Consider the following 20,746-nt stretch of genomic DNA (forward strand, 5'->3'; position numbering starts at 1 on the left):
TCAGGTTCCCCTAGTCATCTTTTATCTCAGCTGAATATCATAAGTTACCTGTGTTCCTCCATAGGAAATGGTTCGTAAACAAGTAGCTCCTGATTATTTTGTTGCCCAATTAGTCTTTAACCTATGACTGAATGTTGGGTTCCAGGTGTGATCTTACCAGGCAGATACAGAGGACTGTTGCCCCTTTATCTGGGTTCATGATTTAATATGGCCACAGATTATAGTCATATTATGGCTATATTTAGCGTAAAGATAGCATATGGCTATATTTTGCATAATAGCTATGACACAATTAGCTTAATGCGTGCATTCATGTCAACTAAAATCCTTAGATATTTTTCACAAGTTCATCCAGCAATGTTTTCTGCCCTCCTTTCCTCCCATCATGTTGATGATATGTTGGGGTCTCAGCCCAGACTTTCTGTCGCATATAATCCTCTTGTTTTTGGTTTTTGTCTTGTCTTGGCACACAGTTATGATTAACTGCAGTGGATTGAAGCAGAAGGGGAGGAGTTGAGAGTTAGAAATAGACCCACTAAACCAGAGTAAGGGAGGGAAACCCTGGAAAATTATTTAATCAAGCATAGGTCCTAACAGGAAGTTGAATCCATATAATATGATGATGGCCAGAGAGGATGCAGGTGGAAAGTGGTGCTCCAGGCTAGTAGTTAAAATCAAGGATCCTGGGATGCCTTAGCAAGGGGGAGAGCATGAAGGTATAGGGTTCAGGGTCAGATGGTCAGGAAGATGTTAGGGCTGAGAGCAAAAGAAAAGACACTTATTCATAAGTATCAGAGCCTCTGTAATGGGATTGTAGGGTTCAAGGCAGGATACCAGTCCCTTGAAGGAAGACTAATGAGAACAAAACAGTTTTTCTTGGGGGTGCTACCAGTACTAGGGTATCTAGAAAGAGAAACTCAGACCCAGGAAAGATAAGACTTAAGACTCAAAAAAGTGCAAGAGAAGTCCATGGATGAAGGTTGCAGCTGAACCACCAGCAAAGATGACCATGCTACTGTGATTCTTTTTAACCAGAATTGTTATAAATCCAAATATTTCCTTTTATCTGTCTTACTCTGTGCCATCTTATAGGTGGTCTGGATTTTACTAGTTAACAATTTTTTTAACGATTTAGGTAAGGCTGAATACTACATAAATCATTTCTGTAAAGAGCATTGTGTGAATACTTTAAATATGAAAATGCAAAATCCACCTTGTTTTTCTGAAGGCAAAAATAATAATAGTATGTGCCCTTAATCATTTATACTATTAGTACTTTGCCATCAAAACATTAAACATGAGAGAGAGTCCCTTCCACAGTGTTGTAACTGGGGCTTCCTTCCCCATCCATTTTTTAAGCCATTACCATTTTGTGCCAGCTTTTAAATATGCTAAGTTGGATGCGAACGTAAGTTACAAAGCAAGAGCTTGGGGGGAAAGGAGATAATGTATTAAATCACAGTTTGTTCTGAACGTAGAATTGGTACATCCCTCTAATCCTAAGGGATAATTTTATAAAGCAGTGCTTCCTCAAAGGAAATTCCTTATCATGGTTGAAACACAACTCTTAGGCTGTAACCGATGCTCCAGACTTGGGAGTGGAATGTGAAAGAGAGCTTATTCAGACCATTTGGAAGGTACAAAAGGTGGCTGTTAGAAATTAGTAGCATAAGAACAAGTTTTCCTAAAGTTGATTGAAGAAAATTTGGCTTCTGGTTTTAGTAGCTTAGCATGAAGTGAAGATGCAGGAGGAAACTAGATAGTTGCTTCACATCCTGCACCAAATAAATACCTTTACAGATCCAATCTGGCTGTCACCAAATGGTCTCTCATCTAAGGGACTTTACAGTGCTCAGTTGGCACAGCCTAAGTTTTCGAATGAAACCAGGAAACTTTGGTACCTTTTGATCATCAGTCCTGCTTCCCAGGTTTTGCCCCTGAGCTAAATCCTACTTGGTTATGTACAAGCCTTAGAGTTTAAGCTTATTTGGGGTACTTGCTTCAGTGGTTTTTCTTTTATTTTCCTCCTCCAGTTTCTGCCCTCCTACAAGGGAAAGTCATGATTACACTAACAGAGCTAAAATGTTTAGCAGACGCCCAGTCGTCTTATCACATCCTAAAACCGTGGTGGGACGTCTTTTGGTATTACATCACCCTGATCATGCTGCTGGTGGCCGTGCTGGCTGGAGCCCTACAGCTCACACAGAGCAGGGTTCTGTGCTGTCTTCCATGTAAGGTGGAATTCGACAATCACTGCGCCGTGCCTTGGGACATCCTGAAAGCCAGCGTGAACACCTCCTCCGATCCCGGGACGCCGCTTCCGCTCCCCCTCAGAATCCAGAACGACCTCCACCGACAGCAGTACTCCTACATCGACGCCGTGTGTTATGAGAAGCAGCTCCACTGGTTCGCAAAGTTCTTTCCCTACCTGGTGCTCTTGCACACGCTCATCTTTGCAGCCTGCAGCAACTTTTGGCTGCACTACCCCAGTACCAGTTCCAGGCTCGAGCATTTTGTGGCCATCCTTCACAAGTGCTTCGATTCTCCATGGACCACCCGTGCCCTGTCAGAGACGGTGGCTGAGCAGTCAGTGAGGCCCCTGACACTCTCCAAGTCCAAGGTTTTGCTTTCTTCCTCAGGGTGCTCAGCTGATGTTGATTCCAACAAGCAGTCATTGCCCTACCCGCAGCCTGGCTTAGAGTCAGCTGGCATAGAAAGCCCAACTTCTAGCGTCCTGGACAAGAAGGAGGGCGAACAGGCCAAAGCCATCTTTGAAAAAGTAAAAAGGTTCCGCATGCACGTGGAACAGAAGGATATCATTTATAGAGTGTATCTGAAGCAGATAATAGTCAAAGTCATTTTGTTTGTCCTCATCATAACTTATGTTCCGTATTTTTTAACCTACATTACTCTTGAAATTGACTGTTCAGTGGATGTGCAGGCTTTTACTGGATATAAGCGCTACCAGTGTGTCTACTCCTTGGCAGAAATATTTAAGGTCCTGGCTTCATTTTATGTCATCTTGGTTATACTTTATGGTCTTACCTCCTCCTACAGCTTGTGGTGGATGCTGCGGAGTTCTCTGAAGCAATATTCTTTTGAGGCGCTGAGAGAAAAAAGCAACTACAGTGACATCCCGGATGTCAAGAATGACTTCGCCTTCATTCTCCATCTGGCTGATCAGTATGATCCTCTTTACTCCAAACGCTTCTCCATATTCCTGTCGGAGGTCAGTGAGAACAAACTGAAACAGATCAACCTCAACAACGAATGGACGGTCGAGAAACTGAAAAGTAAGCTTGTGAAAAATTCCCAGGACAAGATAGAACTGCATCTTTTCATGCTAAACGGTCTTCCAGACAATGTCTTTGAGCTGACAGAAATTGAAGTGCTAAGCCTGGAGCTGATCCCTGAGGTCAAGCTGCCTTCTGCAGTCTCGCAGCTGGTCAACCTCAAGGAGCTCCACGTGTACCATTCGTCTCTGGTGGTCGACCATCCTGCCCTGGCCTTTCTAGAGGAGAATTTAAAAATCCTCCGCCTGAAATTTACTGAAATGGGGAAAGTTCCACGCTGGGTATTTCATCTGAAGAATCTCAAGGAACTTTACCTGTCAGGCTGTGTTCTACCTGAGCAGGTGAGTACCATGCAGTTGGAGGGCTTTCAGGACTTGAAAAACCTGAGGACCCTCTACTTGAAGAGCAGCATCTCCCGGATCCCACAAGTCATTACAGACCTCCTGCCTTCGCTGCAGAAGTTGTCCCTCGATAATGAGGGGAGCAAGCTGGTTGTATTGAACAACTTGAAAAAGATGGTCAATCTAAAAAGCCTGGAGCTGATCAGCTGCGACCTGGAACGCATTCCACACTCCATTTTCAGTCTGAACAATTTGCATGAGTTAAACCTCAAAGAAAATAACCTTAAAACTGTGGAAGAGATCATTAGCTTTCAGCATCTCCAGAATCTTTCCTGCTTAAAGTTGTGGCACAATAACATAGCTTATATTCCGGCCCAGATTGGGGCATTATCTAATCTAGAGCAGCTCTCTTTGGACCATAATAACATTGAGAATCTGCCCCTGCAGCTTTTCCTATGCACCAAACTACATTATTTGGATCTAAGCTATAACCACCTGACCTTCATTCCAGAAGAAATCCAGTATCTGAGTAATTTGCAGTACTTTGCTGTGACCAACAACAATGTAAGTAAATCCATTCTGCCCTTTATTTGGCCAGTCATTTGAGCATCTGCTGTTGCAGTGTGATGTAGTTAAAGATAATGGACTTTAAGTCATACTAAGCATCCTGAGCTCGGCCTGACTACCACTTCTAGACATGTGACCATGGACAAATTATCAAAACACTGAGCATCAGTTTTTCATCTAATTTACAAGTTGTCATGGAGATTTTATGAAAAAATATATAAGCATTTGGCACAGTTCATGGCTTTTACATAAACATTACAACTGAAGTGTTTTAAACTAATTAATTAGTTATGGCAGGGCTTGCTTTCATTTTGGAAAAGTCTTAAGTATTTAGAAAGTTTCATAAAACTTTTCAGCTTTCCAAATCTGTCATAGGAGAACTTTTTGTTAAAAATACTGTGATCATGAATTATTCATAAGTCTTTTTTGTGATACGGTAAGAAAGACTTGAAATCTCCATGCATGTCTAGAAAGACAATTCAAAATGAAAGGCCTGGTTCTATAATGCAACACTAGGGCTCCTTAGAAGCTTTTTCCAGCATCTGTGCTTTAAAAATGAACCATAATTTGCAACAGTAAAGCCAAGTTAAGGAAAACTTAACTTTGCTGAAACAAGAAAAAACAAAATAAATGAGTAGTTTCCTAGGTTAAAATGTGAAGGAGGAGGAAAAAGACAAAAAATCATGCTGGCTGAAAGGGCAAGAGGATGACGGTAATATCCATATGGGAAGAAGAAAAAAAACCTGTCAGAAATCAGGTCTGCCAGAAGATGAAAGTGATCCTCCTCTAGTTAAAAATGAGAACTATTTTCTTCCGCTCTACCCTAAAAGGTACTATCTCCTGGACTTTTTGTAATTCATATTTCATGCTAAATATAGCTACAAGCATGGTGTTGGCTAGTAAACATATTAATCACCAGACAGTATTTTCAGAAACCATGGATTGTTGGAAAAATACCAGAGACTTGGGGAATGAGGCAAAATTCATACTGACTTTTAGAATTCTATGACTTTACTCGTATGTAAAACGATAGAACCCATTATACAATAAACAAAACATCTTCATGTCTTAAAGGATTATGAGGTTTTAAAACTCCTTTAAGGTTGATCTAGATTAGCAGTTAACACCAGAATTACCTGAAGGGCCTGTTAAAACACAGATTGCTGAGCCCCACTCCATGGTTCTGATTCAGTAAGTAGGTCTGCAGTTTGCAGTTCTAAAAATCTCAGGTGAAGTTGGTGCTGCTGGTCTGGTGACCATACTTTGAAAACTACAGGTCTAGAGATTCATCATGTGTCATTTAATTATGCAGTTGATTAATATTAGTATTTTGGTTACACTTTTTCTGTTGTTAAACCTATAATAAAAACTATAAACAATTCTTCTGAAAGGCATTGGTTTCACCAAGTTGTTGTACAGTTAAATCACTCCATAAATTTCTTTTTTCTTCCAGTGTGAACAGATTAACACACTTTTATTAAGGAATCTCTGAATATATGTAGGAAGAATACTACCCCAATACCCTTCAGTTCTGCTGCTTAGGCTTACTGCATGAGGGAACAACCCATTTATTTTTTATAACAAAGTGAATCAGTTATACATATACATATATCCCCATATCTCCTCCCTCTTGCATCTCCCTCCCTCCCACCCTCCCTATCCCACCCCTCTAGTTGGTTACAGAGCACCCAGCTGATCTCCCTGTGCTATGTGGCTGCTTCCCACTATCTATCTATTTTACATTTTGTAGTGTATATATGTCCATGCCACTCTCTCACTTCGTCCCAGCTTACCCTTCCCCCTCCCTGTGTCCTCAAGTCCATTCTCTACATCTGCGTCTTTATTCCTGTCCTGCCCCTAGGTTCGTCAGAACCTCTTTTTTTTTTAGATTCCATATATATGTGTTAGCATACGGTATTTGTTTTTCTCTTTCTGACTTACTTCACTCTGTATGACAGACTCTGGGTCTACCCACCTCACTACAAATAAGTCAATTTCATTTCTTTTTATGGCTGAGTGATATTCTATTGTATATATGTGCCACATCTTCTTTATCCATTCATCTGTCGATGGACAGTTAGGTTGCTTCCATGTCCTGGCTATTGTAAATAGAGCTGCAATGAACATTGTGGTACATGACTCTTTTTGAATTATGGTTTTCTCAGGGTATATGCCCAGTAGTGGGATTGCTGGGTCGTATGGTAGTTCTATTTTTAATTTTTTAAGGAGCCTCCATACTGTTCTCCATAGTGGCTCTATCAATTTACATTCCCACCAACAGTGCAAGAGGGTTCCCTTTTCTCCACACCCTCTCCAGCATTTATTGTTTGTAGATTTTTTGATGATAGCCATTCTGACTGGTGTGAGGTGATACCTCGTAGGTTTGATTTGCATTTCTCTAATGATTAGTGATGTTGAGCATCCTTTCATGTGTTTCTTGGCAATCTGTATATCATCTTCGGAGAACTGTCGATTAAGGTCTCCTGCCCATTTTGGATTGGGTTGTTTGTTTTTTTGATATTGAGTTGCATGAGCTGCTTGTAAATTTTGGAGGCTAATCCTTTGTCAGTTGCTTCATTTGCAAATATTTTCTCCCATTCCGAGGGTTGTCTTTTCGTCTTGGTTATGGTTTCCTTTGCTGTGCAAACTTTTAAGTTTCATTAGGTCCCATTTGTTTATTTTTGTTTTTATTTCCATTTCTCTAGGAGGTGGGTCAAAAAGGATATTGCTGTGATTTATGTCATAGAGTGTTCTGCCTATGTTTTCCTCCAAAAGTTTGATAGTGTCTGGCCTTACATTTAGGTCTTTAATCCATTTTGAGTTTATTTTTGTGTATGGTGTTAGGGAATGTTCTAATTTCATTCTTATACATGTAGCTGTCCAGTTTTCCCAGCACCACTTATTGAAGAGGCTGTCTTTTCTCCACTGTATATTCTTGTCTCCTTTATCAAAAATAAGGTGACCATATGTGCGTGGGTTAATCTCTGGGCTTTCTGTCCTGTTCCATTGATCTATATTTCTGTTTTTGTGCCACTACCATACTGTCTTGATTACTGTAGTTTTGTAGTATAGTCTGAAGTCCAGGAGCCTGATTCCTCCAGCTCCATTTTTCTTTCTCAAGATTGCTTTGGCTATTCGGAGTCTTTTGTGTTTCTATACGAATTTTGAAATTTTTTGTTCTAGTTCTGTGAAAAATGCCATTGGTAGTTTGATAGGGATTGCATGGAATCTGTAGATTGCTTTGGGTAGTGGAGTCATTTTCACACTGTTGATTCTTCCAATCCAAGAACATGGTATAGCTCTCCATCTGTTTGTGTCGTCTTTAATTTCTTTCATCAGTGTCTTATAGTTTTCTGTATACAGGTAGTTTGTCTCCTTAGGTAGGTTTATTCCTAGGTATTTTATTCTTTTTGTTGCAGTGGTAAATGGGAGTGTTTCCTTAATTTCTCTTTCAGATTCTTCATCATTAATGTATAGGAATGCAAGAGAATTCTGTGCATTAATTTTGTATCCTGCTACTTTACCAGATTCATTGATTAGCTCTAGTACTTTTCTGGTAGCATCTTTAGGATTCTCTATGTATAGTATCCTGTCATCTGCAAACAGTGACAGCTTTACTTCTTCTTTTCCGATTTGGATTCCTTTTATTTCTTTTTCTTCTCTGATTGCCATGGCTAAAACTTCCAAAACTATGTTGAATAATAGTGGTGAGAGTGGGCAACCTTGTCTTGTTCCTGATCTTAATGGAAATGGTTTCAGTTTTTCACCATTGAGGATGATGTTGGCTGTGGGTTTGTCATATATGGCCTTTATTATGTTGAGGTAAGTTCCCTCTGTGCTTACTTTCTGGAGGCTTTATATCACAAACGGGTGATGAATTTTGTCGAAAGCTTTCTCTGCATCTATTGAGATGATCATACGGTTTTTCTCCTTCACTTTGTTAATATGTTGTATCACATTGATTGATTTGCATATATTGAAAAATCCTTGCATTTCTGGGATAAACCCCACTTGATCATGGTGTATGATCCTTTTAATGTGTGGTTGGATTCTTTTTGCTAGTATTTTGTTGAGGATTTTTGCATCTATGTTCATCAGTGATATTGGCCTGTAGTTTTCTTTCTTTGTGACATCTTTGTCTGGTTTTGGTATCAGGGTGATGGTGGCCTCGTAGAATGAGTTTGGGAGTGTTCCTCCCTCTGCCATATTTTGGAAGAGTTTGGGAAGGATAGGTGTTAGCTCTTCTCTAAATGTTTCATAGAATTTGCCTCTGAATCCATCTGGTCCTGGGCTTTTGTTTGTTGGAAGCTTTTTAATCACAGTTTCAATTTCAGTGCTTGTGATTGGTCTGTTCATATTTTCTACTTCTTCCTGGTTCAGTCTCAGAAGGTTGTACATTTCTAAGGATTTGTCCATTTCTTCCAGGTTGTCCATTTTATTGGCATATAGTTGCTTGTAGTAATCTCTCATGATCCTTTGTATTTCTGCAGTGTCAGTTGTTACTTCTCCTTTTTCACTTCTAATTCTATTAATTTGAGTCTCCTCCCTTTTTTTCTTGATGAGTCTGGCTAATGGTTTATCAATTTTGTTTATCTTCTCAAAGAACCAGCTTTTATTTTTATTGATCTTTGCTATTGCTTCCTTCATTTCTTTTTCATTTATTTCTGATCTGATCTTTATGATTTCTTTCCTTCTGCTAACTTTGGTGTTTTTTTGTTCTTCTTTCTCTGATTGCTTTCGGTGTAAGGTTACGTTGTTTGAGATTTTTTTTTTCTTAAGGTAGGATTGTATTGCTATAAACTTCCCTCTCAGCACTGCTTTTGCTGCATCCCATAGGTTTTGGGACGTCATGTTTTCACTGTCATTTGTTTCTAGGTATTTTTTTATTTTCTCTTTGAATTCTTCAGTGATTTCTTGATTATTAAGTAGTGTATTGTTTATCCTCCATGTGTTTGTATTTTTTATTCTAATTCATATCTAGTCTCATAGCATTGTGGTCAGAAAAGATACTTGATATGATTTCAATTTTCTTAAATTTACCAAGGCTTGATTTGTGACCCAGGATATGATCTATCCTGGAGAATATTCCTTGAGCACTTGAGAAAAAAGTGTATTCTGTTGCTTTTGGATGGAATGTCCTATAAATATCAATTAAGTCCATCTTGTTTAATGTATCATTTAAAGCTTGTGTTTCCTTATTTATTTTCATTTTGGATGATCTGTCCATTGGTGAAAGTGGGGTGTTAAAATCCCCTACTATTATTGTGTTACTGTCGATCTCCCCTTTTATGACTGTTAGTATTTGCCTTATGTATTGAGGTGCTTCTATGTTAGGTGCATAAATATTTACAATTGTTATATCTTCTTGGATCGATCCCTTGATCATTATGTAGTGTCCTTTTTTGTCTCTTGTAATAGTCTTTGTTTTAAAGTCTATTTTGTTTGATATGAGAATTGCTACTCCAGCTTTCTTTTGATTTCCATTTGCATGGAATATCTTTTTCCAGACCCTCACTTTCAGTCTGTATGTGTCCCTAGGTCTTAAGTGGGTCTCTTGTAGACAGCATGTGTCCAGGTCTTGTTTTTGTATCTATTCAGCCAGTCTGTGTCTTTTGGTTGGAGCATTTAATCCATTTACATTTAAGGTATTTATCGATATATATGTTCTTATTACTATTTCTTAATTGTTTTGGGTTTGTTATTGTAGGTCTTTTACTTATCTTGTGTTTCCTGCCTAGAGAAGTTCCTTTAGCATTTGTTGTAAAGCTGGTTTGGCAGTGCTGAATTCTCTTAGCTTTTGCTTGTCTGTAAAGGTTTTAATTTCTCCGTCAAATCTGAATGAGATCCTTGCTGGGTAGAGTAATCTTGGTTGTAGGTTTTTCCCCTTCATCACTTTAAATATATCCTGCCACTCCCTTCTGGCTGGTAGATTTTCTGCTGAAAGATGAGCTGTTAACCTTATGGGGATTCCCTTGTATGTTATTTGTTGTTTTTCCCTTGCTCCTTATAATATTTTTTCTTTGTATTTAATTTTTGATAGTTTTATTAATATGTGTCTTGGCATGTTTGTCATTGGATTTATCCTGTATCGGACTCTTTGTGCTTCCTGGACTTGATGACCTATTTCCTTTCGCATATTAGGGAAGTTTTCAACTATATTCTCTTCAAATATTTTCTCAGTCCCTTTCTTTTTCTCTTCTTCTTCTGGGACCCCTATAATTCGTATGTTGGTGCCTTTAATGTTGTCCCAGAGGTCCCTGAGACTTTCCTCAATTCTTTTCATTCTTCTTTATTCTGCTCTGCAGTAGTTATTTCCACTATTTTATCTTCCAGGTCACCTACCTGTTTTTCTGCCTCAGTTATTCTGCTATGGATCCCTTCTAGAGAATTTTTAATTTTATTTAGTGTGTTGTTCATCATTGTTTTTTGGCTCTTTAGTTCTTCTGGGTCCTTGTTAAACATCTCTTGCATTTTCTCCATTCTATTTCCAAGATTTTGGATCATCTTTACTATCATTCTGAATTCTTTTTCAGGTAGACTGTCTGTTTCCTCTTCATTTGTTATGTCTGGTGGGTTTTTTTGCTCCTTTGTCTGCTGTGTGTTTCTCTGTGTTCTCATTTTGCTTAACTTACTGTGTTTGGGGTCTCCTTTTCGCAGGCTGCAGGTTCGTAGTTCCCGTTGTTTTTGGTGTCTGCCCCCAGTGACTAAGGTGGTTCAGTGGCTTGTGTAGGCTTCCTGTTGGAGGGGACTAGTTCCTGTGTTCTAGTGGATGAGGCTGGATCTTGTCTTTCTGGTGGGCAGATCCGTGTCCAGTGGTGTGTTTTGGGGTGTCTGTGACCTTATTATGATTTTAGGCAGCCTCTCTGCTAGTGGGTGGGGTTGTGTTCCTGTCTTGCTAGTCGTTTGGCATAAGGTTTCCAGCACTGGAACTTTCTGGTCATTGAGTGGAGCTGGGTCTTTGCGTTGAGATGTAGATCTCTGGGAGATTGTCCCCGTTTGATATTACGTGGAGCTGGGAGGTCTCTCATGGACCAATGTCCTGAACTTGGCTCTCCCACCTCAGAGATACAGCCCTGACGCCTGGCTGGACCACCAAGAGCCTGTCATCCACACGGCTCAAGAAACAGGGAGAAAAAAAAGAAGGAAAGAAAGAAAGAAGATAAAATAAAGTTATTAAAATAAAAAATAATTATTAATAAAAAAAAAGAAAGAAAGAAGAGAGCAACCAAACCAAAAAACAAATCCACCAAGGATAACAAGCGCTAAAAACTACACTAAAGGGCTTCCCTGGTGGCGCAGTGGTTGAGAGTCCGCCTGCCGATGCAGGGGACGTGGGTTCGTGCCCCAGTCCGGGAAGATCCCACATGCCGTGGAGCGGCTGGGCCCGTGAGCCATGGCCGCTGAGCCTGCGCGTCCGGAGCCTGTGCTCCGCAACGGGAGAGGCCACAACAGTGAGAGGCCCGCGTACCACACACAGAAAAAAACTATACTAAAAAACAAACGGACAGACAGAACCCTAGGGCAAATGGTAAAAGCAAAGCTATACAGACAAAATCACACACAGAAGCATATACATACACACTCACAAAAAGAGAAAAAGGGACACAAATATATATGTGCATTGCTCCCAAAGTCCACCTCCTCAATTTGGGATGATTCGTTGTCTAATCAGGTATTCCACAGATGCAGGGTACAATAAGTTGATTGTGGAGATTTAATCCGCTGCTTCTGAGTCTGCCGAGAGAGATTTCCCTTTCTCTTCTTTGTTCGCACAGCTTCTAGGGTTCAGCTTTGGATTTGGCCCCGCTTCTGCGTGTAGGTCACCTGAGGGCGTCTGTTCTTCGCTTAGACAGGATGGGGTTAAAGGAGCAGCTGCTTCGGAGACTCTGGCTCACTCAGGCTGGGGGGAGGGAGGGGCACGGAGTGAGGGGTGAGCCTGCGGCGGCAGAGGCCCACGTGACGTTGCACCAGCCTGAGGCGCGCCGTGCGTTCTCCCGGGGACGTTGTCCCTGCATCCCGGGACCCTGGCAGTGGCGGGCTGCACAGGCTCCCCGGAAGGGGGGTGTGGATAGTGACCTGTGCTCGCACACAGGCTTCTTGGTGGTGGCGGCAGCAGCCTTAGCGTCTCATGCCCGTCTCTGGGGTCCGCGCTGATAGCCGTGGCTCGTGCCCGTCTCTGGAGCTCCTTTAAGCAGCGCTCTTAATCCCCTCTCCTCGCGCACCAGGAAACAAAGAGGGAAGAAAAAGTCACTTGCCTCTTCGGCAGCTCCATACTTTTTCCCGGACTCCCTCCCAGCTAGCCGTGGCACACTAGCCTCCTTCAGACTGTGTTCACGCCGCCAGTCCTCTCCCTGCGCTCTGACTGAAACCAGAGCCTCAGCTCCCAGCCCCGCCCGCCGCGGCGGGTGAGCAGACAAGCCTCTCGGGCTGGTGAGTTCTGGTCGGCACCGATCCTCTGTGCGGGAATCTCTCCGCTTTGCCCTCCGCACCCCTGTTGCTGTGCTCTCCTCCGTGGCTCCGAAGCTCCCCCCCTCCGCCACCCGCAGTCTCCACCCGCGAAGGGGCTTCCTAGTGTGTGGGAACCTTTCCTCCTCCACAGCTCCCTCGCACTGGTGCAGGTCCCGTCCCTATTCTTTTGTCTCTGTTTATTCTTTTGTCTTTTGCCCTAACCATGTATGTGGGGGGTTTCTTGCCTTTTGGGAAGTTTGAGGTCTTCTGCCAGCGTTCAGTAGGTGTTCTGTAGGAGTTGTTCCACGTGTAGATGTATTTCTGATGTATGTGGGGGGGGGGTGAGGAAGGTGATCTCCACATCTTACTCTTCCGCCATCTTGAAGCTCCTCCTGACCACTCCATGCATTTTTGAAAGTCGTGGCTGATTAAATTGTCAGCGGGCCGTGAATTATCTAAATGTATAAGCAGGTTAACAGAATTCTGTAGTTCAATGTTAAATTTAAGATCATTGGTACCTTTGACACCAAGTTTACTGACTTCTTGTTTGTGGCTAAAAGGGAGATTAGGTGTTAGTATCAGACATATTTTGTCTTGAAGGGTACTTGGTAGCATATGAAAAGTCTTATGCTGAAGATAGTTTATGGCCAAAGTACAATGGTGTCTTTGGCTGTGTTGTCTCAGAAGTGTGATAGCCAGCAGTTGTGGAGCATCCTCCGGGCCATAATGATGACTGTGATGCCTTTGAATGGGTGAGGAACACTTCATCAGAACTATGAAGAGACTTACCTGCTAAGGATGTGGAGAAACTGGAGCTCAGAAGACAGTGACCAGACAGATGAAAAGTTCCTCTCTGATGGTATAGTGTATCCTAATTATAAGAAGTACTGGGGAGGGAAGGGAGAGAGAATAGTCCACAATATTGGTCTTCGAATATTTGGAAGACCTTACATAGGAAAGAAAGCTTATTGGGAATAGCTGTAAGTGTTAGAGCTCGGACAAGCAGGAGAAGATATCTCATCTTTCCCCAGAAAGCTGTCCAAAGACTGAATGAACATTTGAGAAGGGAGAAGGGATTTTTTTTTTTTTTTTTTTGCAGTACGCGGGCCTCTCACTGTTGTGCTGTTGTGGCCTCTCCCGTTGTGGAGCACAGGCTCCAGACGCGCAGGCTCAGCGACCATGGCTCCCGGGCCCAGCCACTCCGCGGCATGTGGGATCCTCCCGGACCGGGGCACGAACCCATGTCCCCTGCATCGGCAGGTGGACTCCCAACCACTGCGCCACCAGGGAAGCCCCCTGATTTTCTTATTAATAAAACTGTCCACATATAAATTGTCAACCACTTGGTAGGAATATTGTTAAAGGGAATTAAGTATTAATGTTTCATATAGAGATTTAACTAATTTCAAGGTTCCTTCTTGAAACCTAAGGTTCTCATGAGTAGACCAAAATATTTATAAAAATTAGAAAATGAAATATCAAACCTGCTGCATAAATACTTAGATGTGCATATACTCAGAAATGTGAGTTGATTCCTCCATTTAGAATGGAGGTTGGTAAAGATTCCTGAAAAAACAGTTTTTAAAGACTTCTTTTTTTTTTTTAAACAGCTTTATTGGAGTATAACTGCTTTACAATGGTGTGTTAGCTTCTGCTTTATAACAAAGTGAATCAGCTCTACATATACATATATCCCCATATCGCCTCCCTCTTGTGTCTCCCTCCCACCCTCCCTATCCCACCCCTCTAGGTGGACACAAAGCATGGAGCTGATCTCTCTGTGCTATGCAGCTGCTTCCAACTAGCTATCTATTTTACATTTGGTAGTGTATATATAAGACTTCTTTTTTAAAGACTTGGGCAGTGTGTCAGGTTTATAGATGGAGGTAACAAATACTAGCTCTGGGGTTAAGCAGAAAAGACATTTATTGAATGGCTGTCATGTATCTCATCCCTGAAAAGGCTGAAGAATGAAGCTTGGAAAACAATCAAGCACAAAGTTAGATAGCAGAAGAAATGCAGCCAAAATCATAGTACAAAAGTAAAATAAAGAAGATACCTCCACACTGACCGTACCAGCACTGGACACCAATGCTACCCTGAAAATGATGCTGCTGCTACTGTGGCCCTTGCCCTCCCACAAAATCGGTTCTTCATGGTTTCTGCTGCTTTGTGACACAAGGCCCACATGTGAGCACCTGATAGAGCTTAAGAATGCTCACACTCGAGCTGTAAGTTATCTGGGAACACAAGGATCTTGTGTTTTCGGTTCCTCTAGTTGGAAGTGGGCTCTGCTTCCCACCAAGAGTCCCACCAAGATAAGGTAGGGAATTCTCAGGACATAGAAGATGTGAGGCAGCCCCCCAAATGACAGACATTCACTGAGAGGGCACTCCAGAGTTTACTCCACTGAATAGTACTAAGTTTTATCACAAAAAAAATTAAACATTTTTTAGCATATTTTTGCTGCTGGATTCCTCAGAGACTTTAACATATGAACATGCATTTTGCTTCTCCAAGAGGGAGATATGGTGTGCAACGTTTGCCACACATAGTTGAGCAAGGCGTTCTTTTCCATGGTAATTCTTGAGAAGAGTGTTCCTGAGAACATTGACTGGGGAAATGTGAAAAGATAGAGGTCATGCCCAGAGGACTGCAACAGGCATCGGCAGATGTAATAAGAGATGAGAGCCTTTAGACGGTGGGTCAGAGTGGAGAGTGCCTTGAATTCTACCAGTCTAGTTCAAGTTTGAGTCATTGGATAGTAGCTGAGGTGAGGCTTGAGCCTAAAAGTGCTAGTTAGCCTGAATCAGTACCTTCAAAGGAGGCTCTGGTTGTAGCAGACACAAGGGTTGGGAGAGGACAATCAAGAAACAAAACCCTGTGGAAAGGTTTAATCATTATGATTTAGAAGTAAGAATATAGGTTAAGAGACTCTTGTATCTGAAAGGAACACTATGGGTCATTGGTCCTGAGGTCAGCAAACTACAGCCTGGGAGCCAGATCCTCCCACAGCCTGACCTAAGAATGGTTTTTAAATTTTTAAGCGGTTGGGGAAAAAAATCAAAAGAATAATAATAATATTTCATCACATATGAAAATTATATGAAATTCAAATTTCAGTGTCCATGAATAAGTTGCATTGTTCTCCTTAGTGGGCCTGTATTACAAAGAAATTGTACTCAATTGTGTTATTGTATTTTTAATTACATCACTTAAATGTATGAAATTTTTTCTCTCTTGTTATTGTAAGTACCTACATAATATTTTCAGTTTTGCCACTTGCCCTGCAAAACCTAAAATATTTACTGTTCCGCTCCTTTAGAGAAAAACTTTGCCAAGCTCTGTTCTAGTCCACTGCCTTCACTTTACTGATACTGAAACTGAGGCTCAGAGCAATTTGCCTGAGGTCCAAAGCTTCCCAGTGATGGATCTGGGATGGAACCCATGTTCCAGCTCCTGCTCTAGTGCTCTTTCTCCTACAGCTCAGATGCATCAGTCCACATGATGTTCCACGGGAAGCAGTGGTCTGTGTAGATGATGGGAGAGGAAGAGGCAGCATCCACCTCTATCCAGTGCCAAAGTGTAATTGGATTATGATGGTGTTGAATGTGATGGAGAAGCACAGGAAAGAGGGAAGATTTAATAACCTCCCTCAAATCTTAAAAACCACTCCAATTTACACCTAGGTCTTCCAGTTTCTCCATTTCTGCATTTAATGCAACTCAAAGACTTTAGCCAGAAGGTGAATAATGTAGAAATTCCTTCTGCAGATCATTTATGTGGCAATGCTCCTTGTTGGTTTTGATATTACCACTTAGATATGGAAATATTCAGCTTTGCTTCCTGAAATGATTGGATTTTATAGATTCAGGTTGACATGTTCTGAGATAGCATGTGTCAATGGCCAGAAAAATAGGAAATCTGACACTGAAAAGAATTCTGAAATGAGGTCCCAGCCTCTGAGAAACAGTGGAATATTTAATTATCAATGTCAGCCATGAATATAGGACGAGAACCATCCTTCCTTGGATGTTCTGGGGGCTTCAATACATTTTGTTGAAAGTATTTGGTTGCCAGAAAATTCTAGGATATAGAGTGATAATGTAACCATAGTGAGTTTTTTTTTCAGTTTATTTCATAGTTTATTAAATATATGTAATACAGTTTATTCTGTAAAACCATTCTGTTTATATAGTTTATCATCTGATCGTCTGTAAACATTTCTTTTGATTTTTGAGAATAAATCAGTGGTCCACTGGGGAAATTTTTTCCTTTCTGGCTCATGTATTATATGGTTTAAGAAAGAGCATGCTAAATGAATTCAGTATAAATAAGTGCTATCTAAATATTTTTTTTTAATTTATTGGCTCAGGCAAAATTTGTAAGTCGATTTTTCAAGATAAAACTGCTGACTTGAAAGAAAGTCTTGAGTCTCTAACACAGCTCCCCAGCCTCCTTTAGCAAAATTGAATTCCATTACGTGAGTTAAGGCCCTGTGCTTGAGCTGCGTGATGATGCTGGGAGAAAGCCCCTGAGACGGATACTTACCGCTCAGGAAGTGTGCCGCTAACCACAGTCCTTAACTCACTTTTACGACACAACTGAGGGACCAACCCCAGAGGCTCGCTCTCATTGCCTGGCGAAATCCCTTGCCTGTACTCTGGGGGCTGAGAAGAAGCTAAAATCACAAATTCAGAGAGATGAAAGAAGATGGGTGAGACATGGTAGTGTTGACAGCCAGACAGAAGGAGAATGAGGACAATGGCTTTAGGGTCTTCACTCAATAGGAAATCAGTGCAATCAAGCAAGGCACCTGCTGGGGCCTGGAAGCTGAATGAGGAAGGGAGATTGGGATTCCTTGATGCAGCCCTGGTTAAGGCACTCTTCTTCCTAGCAGCCGTTGTAGACTAATGATTTCTATAATTGTTTCACATTTCACTCCCCCTTTAGACCAGTGCTTCTCAAATGGGGGCAATTTTACCCTGCGGAAGACATTAGTCTAGAGACATTTTTAGTCGTCACAACTAGAGAGGGGAGTGGCACTGGCATCTAGTAGGTAGAGGCCAGGGATGCTGCTAAGCATTCCACAATGCACGGGACAGCCCCACAAAAAGAATTATCCCACCCCAAATGTCAACAATGCCAAGGTTGAGAGACCCTGCATGGATCTTAAAGACCCATCTGTCTTGCTCAGTACTTTATCCCCAACACCTAGCTGGGAACCTGGCACAAAACGAGGCTCCCAGCAGGCATTCACTGAATACAGGTGAGCCAAGTCTTCCCTCTTCCCAGCCTCTTTGCCTAAGTCACTCCTTTTGCACCAGCAGGCACTCTCAACCCTGAGCACACTGCACAGGACTGATCATTCCCTCTACTTGTACGTCACTGACACTACTTTTGAGCTGCAGATAATCTCTAATCAGAAGGAGGTTACATTTCTTCTTTCATCTCTCTGTCATATCTCTATACTGAAATTGACATATCTGTGGTTTTGCATCTGCATTCTTAAGAAGGAATGAAATAAAAGGGTAGATATTTTCCTTTGCTTATACCTAGTATTTTGGTGTAGAATGGTGAGCTATAATGCATGGCTGACTTAGCAACAGTGATCATTGGATTTATTTTCAAGGATAGCCAGTACTGAGAGTATATGTGGGTGATGGAGGAGAAGGCAATTTCCAACATAATGAGCATTTTTGAATGCAATTTGACCAATTTTTTATGCTGTATAGGGAATGTTTACCCTTTTGAAGAGACAGTTCTGGAAGGCCCCGGAAGTTCCAGCAGAGAACTGGCTCAGTGGGGCTACACTAGCCCATCAGAGGAGCAGATTGAAATCTGGAGCGCCCCTTTCATCCCTGTTTCTAACAAAGCCACTTCCGGAACAAAGGAGCCTACATTGTTTCATAGTTGCAAAGATGCCTGGTCCAGGCCTGTATAAATATGGGGAACGTTACAGGGTGGGGTGCATGCAATCCAGCTCTTCCTGGAGCGCACTTGCCCCTCAGTGGCAGGATGAGAGCTGAGGACGTTGAGTGTGCTCAGCCCTTCTCTGGGTGTCTTTCCCCAATAAACCCTATTTCATATACACACTGTGGCTCCCTTAGAAACTCAAATGCAACCTTCCCACCAAATAGGGGAGCAGTTCAGTTGAGCAATTGTAGCAGTTGACCCAGTTGCAGGCTATTTATTGTATTTTAAATGATTTCTCTGCATCGTAAGACTTAATCGAAACTCTCAGAGAGCAGGAAGAATAATAAATAGTCGTGAGTGAGTATGTAGAGGGGAATGAAATGTGCATGTATAGATTGTCCTATCTTGCATGGATTGTATATCTATAGATTGTGTATATATCTATTGTATATAGATTGTATATCTATATCTATAGATTGTCATATCCTGTATAGGTTGTATGGATTGTCATATCTTCTTGTCTCTACTCCTGTCAACTTTTTTTTTAACAGAATAAAGTTTTCAGTCTCTACTGTGAAACCCTAAAAAATAGCCTTGTGTCTGTTCTCGGGATGTTTTTGAGGGTATAGCTCATTATCCCACACAGTAAACTCGTTATGAGGACTCTTGAGATCCCTGATTTCTGACTAGGACTCAAGAATAATTAGGCTTCACCTCAGTCACTGGTTTGTTTTTTGTTTTTTTTTTTTAGATGTTGGGGGTAGGAGTTTATTAATTTATTAATTTATTTTTGCTGTGTTGGGTCTTCGTTTCTGTGCGAGGGCTTTCTCTAGTTGTTGCAAGTGGGGGCCACTCTTCATCGCGGTGCGCAGGCCTCTCACTGTCACGGCCTCTCTTGTTGCGGAGCACAGGCTCCAGACGCGCAGGCTCAGTAGTTGTGGCTCACAGGGCTAGTTGCTCCATGGCATGTGGGATCTTCCCAGACCAGGGCTCAAACCCGTGTCCCCTGCATTAGCAGGCAGATTCTCAACCACTGCACCACCAGGGAAGCCCACTGGTTTTTTTTTTATCTCAGGGACAAAGAGTATGTAACCGATTAGGTTTCCTTTGAGAATTGAGAGTTGCTTGTTAGAATGTTCAGAGCCAAATCTGTTGCCCACCCATATACAGCAGGGGTTTATAGAAGTTCATGGTAGCCTCAATCCTGACTCCATGTCAGGATGACCGTATTTTTCCTTTATCTTTCCCATCTACTTCAAGTGTATCATCATTGTTATATGTACCTCTGTAAAATGTTAGAAATGTTTTTGGGAAAAGGTAGGGGTATAGCTAAATAGATGTATTATGGTAGGCCATCAAAAAACAGTTTTACTGGCTTCTTTTTTTCCCTTTCCAGATTGAGATGCTACCAGATGGGCTGTTTCAGTGCAAAAAGCTGCAGTGTTTACTTTTGGGGAAAAATAGCCTGATGAGCTTGTCCCCTCACGTGGGTGAGCTGTCAAACCTTACTCATCTGGAGCTCATTGGTAATTACCTGGAAACACTTCCTCCTGAACTGGAAGGATGTCAGTCCCTCAAACGGAGCTGTCTGATTGTCGAGGAGAATTTGCTCAATACTCTTCCTCCCCCTGTAACAGAACGTTTGCAGACATGCTTAGATAAATGTTGACCTAAAGAGGAAAATAATTTTTAAAAGTGCACTCCAGGGCTTTATCTGAGAACTCAATTTTCCTAAGTTATAAAGATGAACAATGGATAATTATGACTAACTATAACCAAATGTCTTATTAAAGCAACTCAGTGTCTATCCCTAAATTAAACAGGTAAAAAGTATTAACACTGAACTAAAGTTTTGTGAATAATTGATCTTTAACTTATGGAAATATAAGAAGTACACTTGGAGGGTGGAATGGGGACATGAAATTATTGAATCTCTACATTGCAGTTTGTATCTTTTGAAGATTAGGTATTACTTATTTGCATACTTGTTTTAACTGACTGCCTGTTTTGATATTTATCACCTAGACCATAAACTCATCAACATAAATTCCCTTGATGTACACTGAGCACTGTCTTTGATTTATGGTCTTAATATTTTTAGGCAGGGTACATTGCGCTAGGCAGAATTCCTTCTGGCTTAATTTTTACTTCCTGTCCCATCTTGTTTTGAGTCCTCCTCCA

General features: G+C 41.5%; 1 protein-coding gene across 1 annotated transcript; it reads left to right on the top strand.

Annotated features, from left to right (window-relative positions):
• Positions 1–2,059: 2,059 nt before the first annotated feature.
• LRRC8B (leucine rich repeat containing 8 VRAC subunit B) lies at positions 2,060–20,234 on the top strand (the record flags this gene model as incomplete). Its single annotated transcript, XM_079719533.1, has 2 exons — positions 2,060–4,198; positions 19,962–20,234. 2 exons carry the CDS (start codon positions 2,060–2,062, stop codon positions 20,232–20,234), a joined length of 2,412 nt encoding a protein of 803 aa, XP_079575659.1.
• Positions 20,235–20,746: the final 512 nt, after the last annotated feature.

The sequence above is a fragment of the Hyperoodon ampullatus genome (genome assembly GCF_949752795.1).
Source record: "Hyperoodon ampullatus genome assembly, chromosome: 2".
Taxonomy (NCBI): domain Eukaryota; kingdom Metazoa; phylum Chordata; class Mammalia; order Artiodactyla; family Ziphiidae; genus Hyperoodon; species Hyperoodon ampullatus.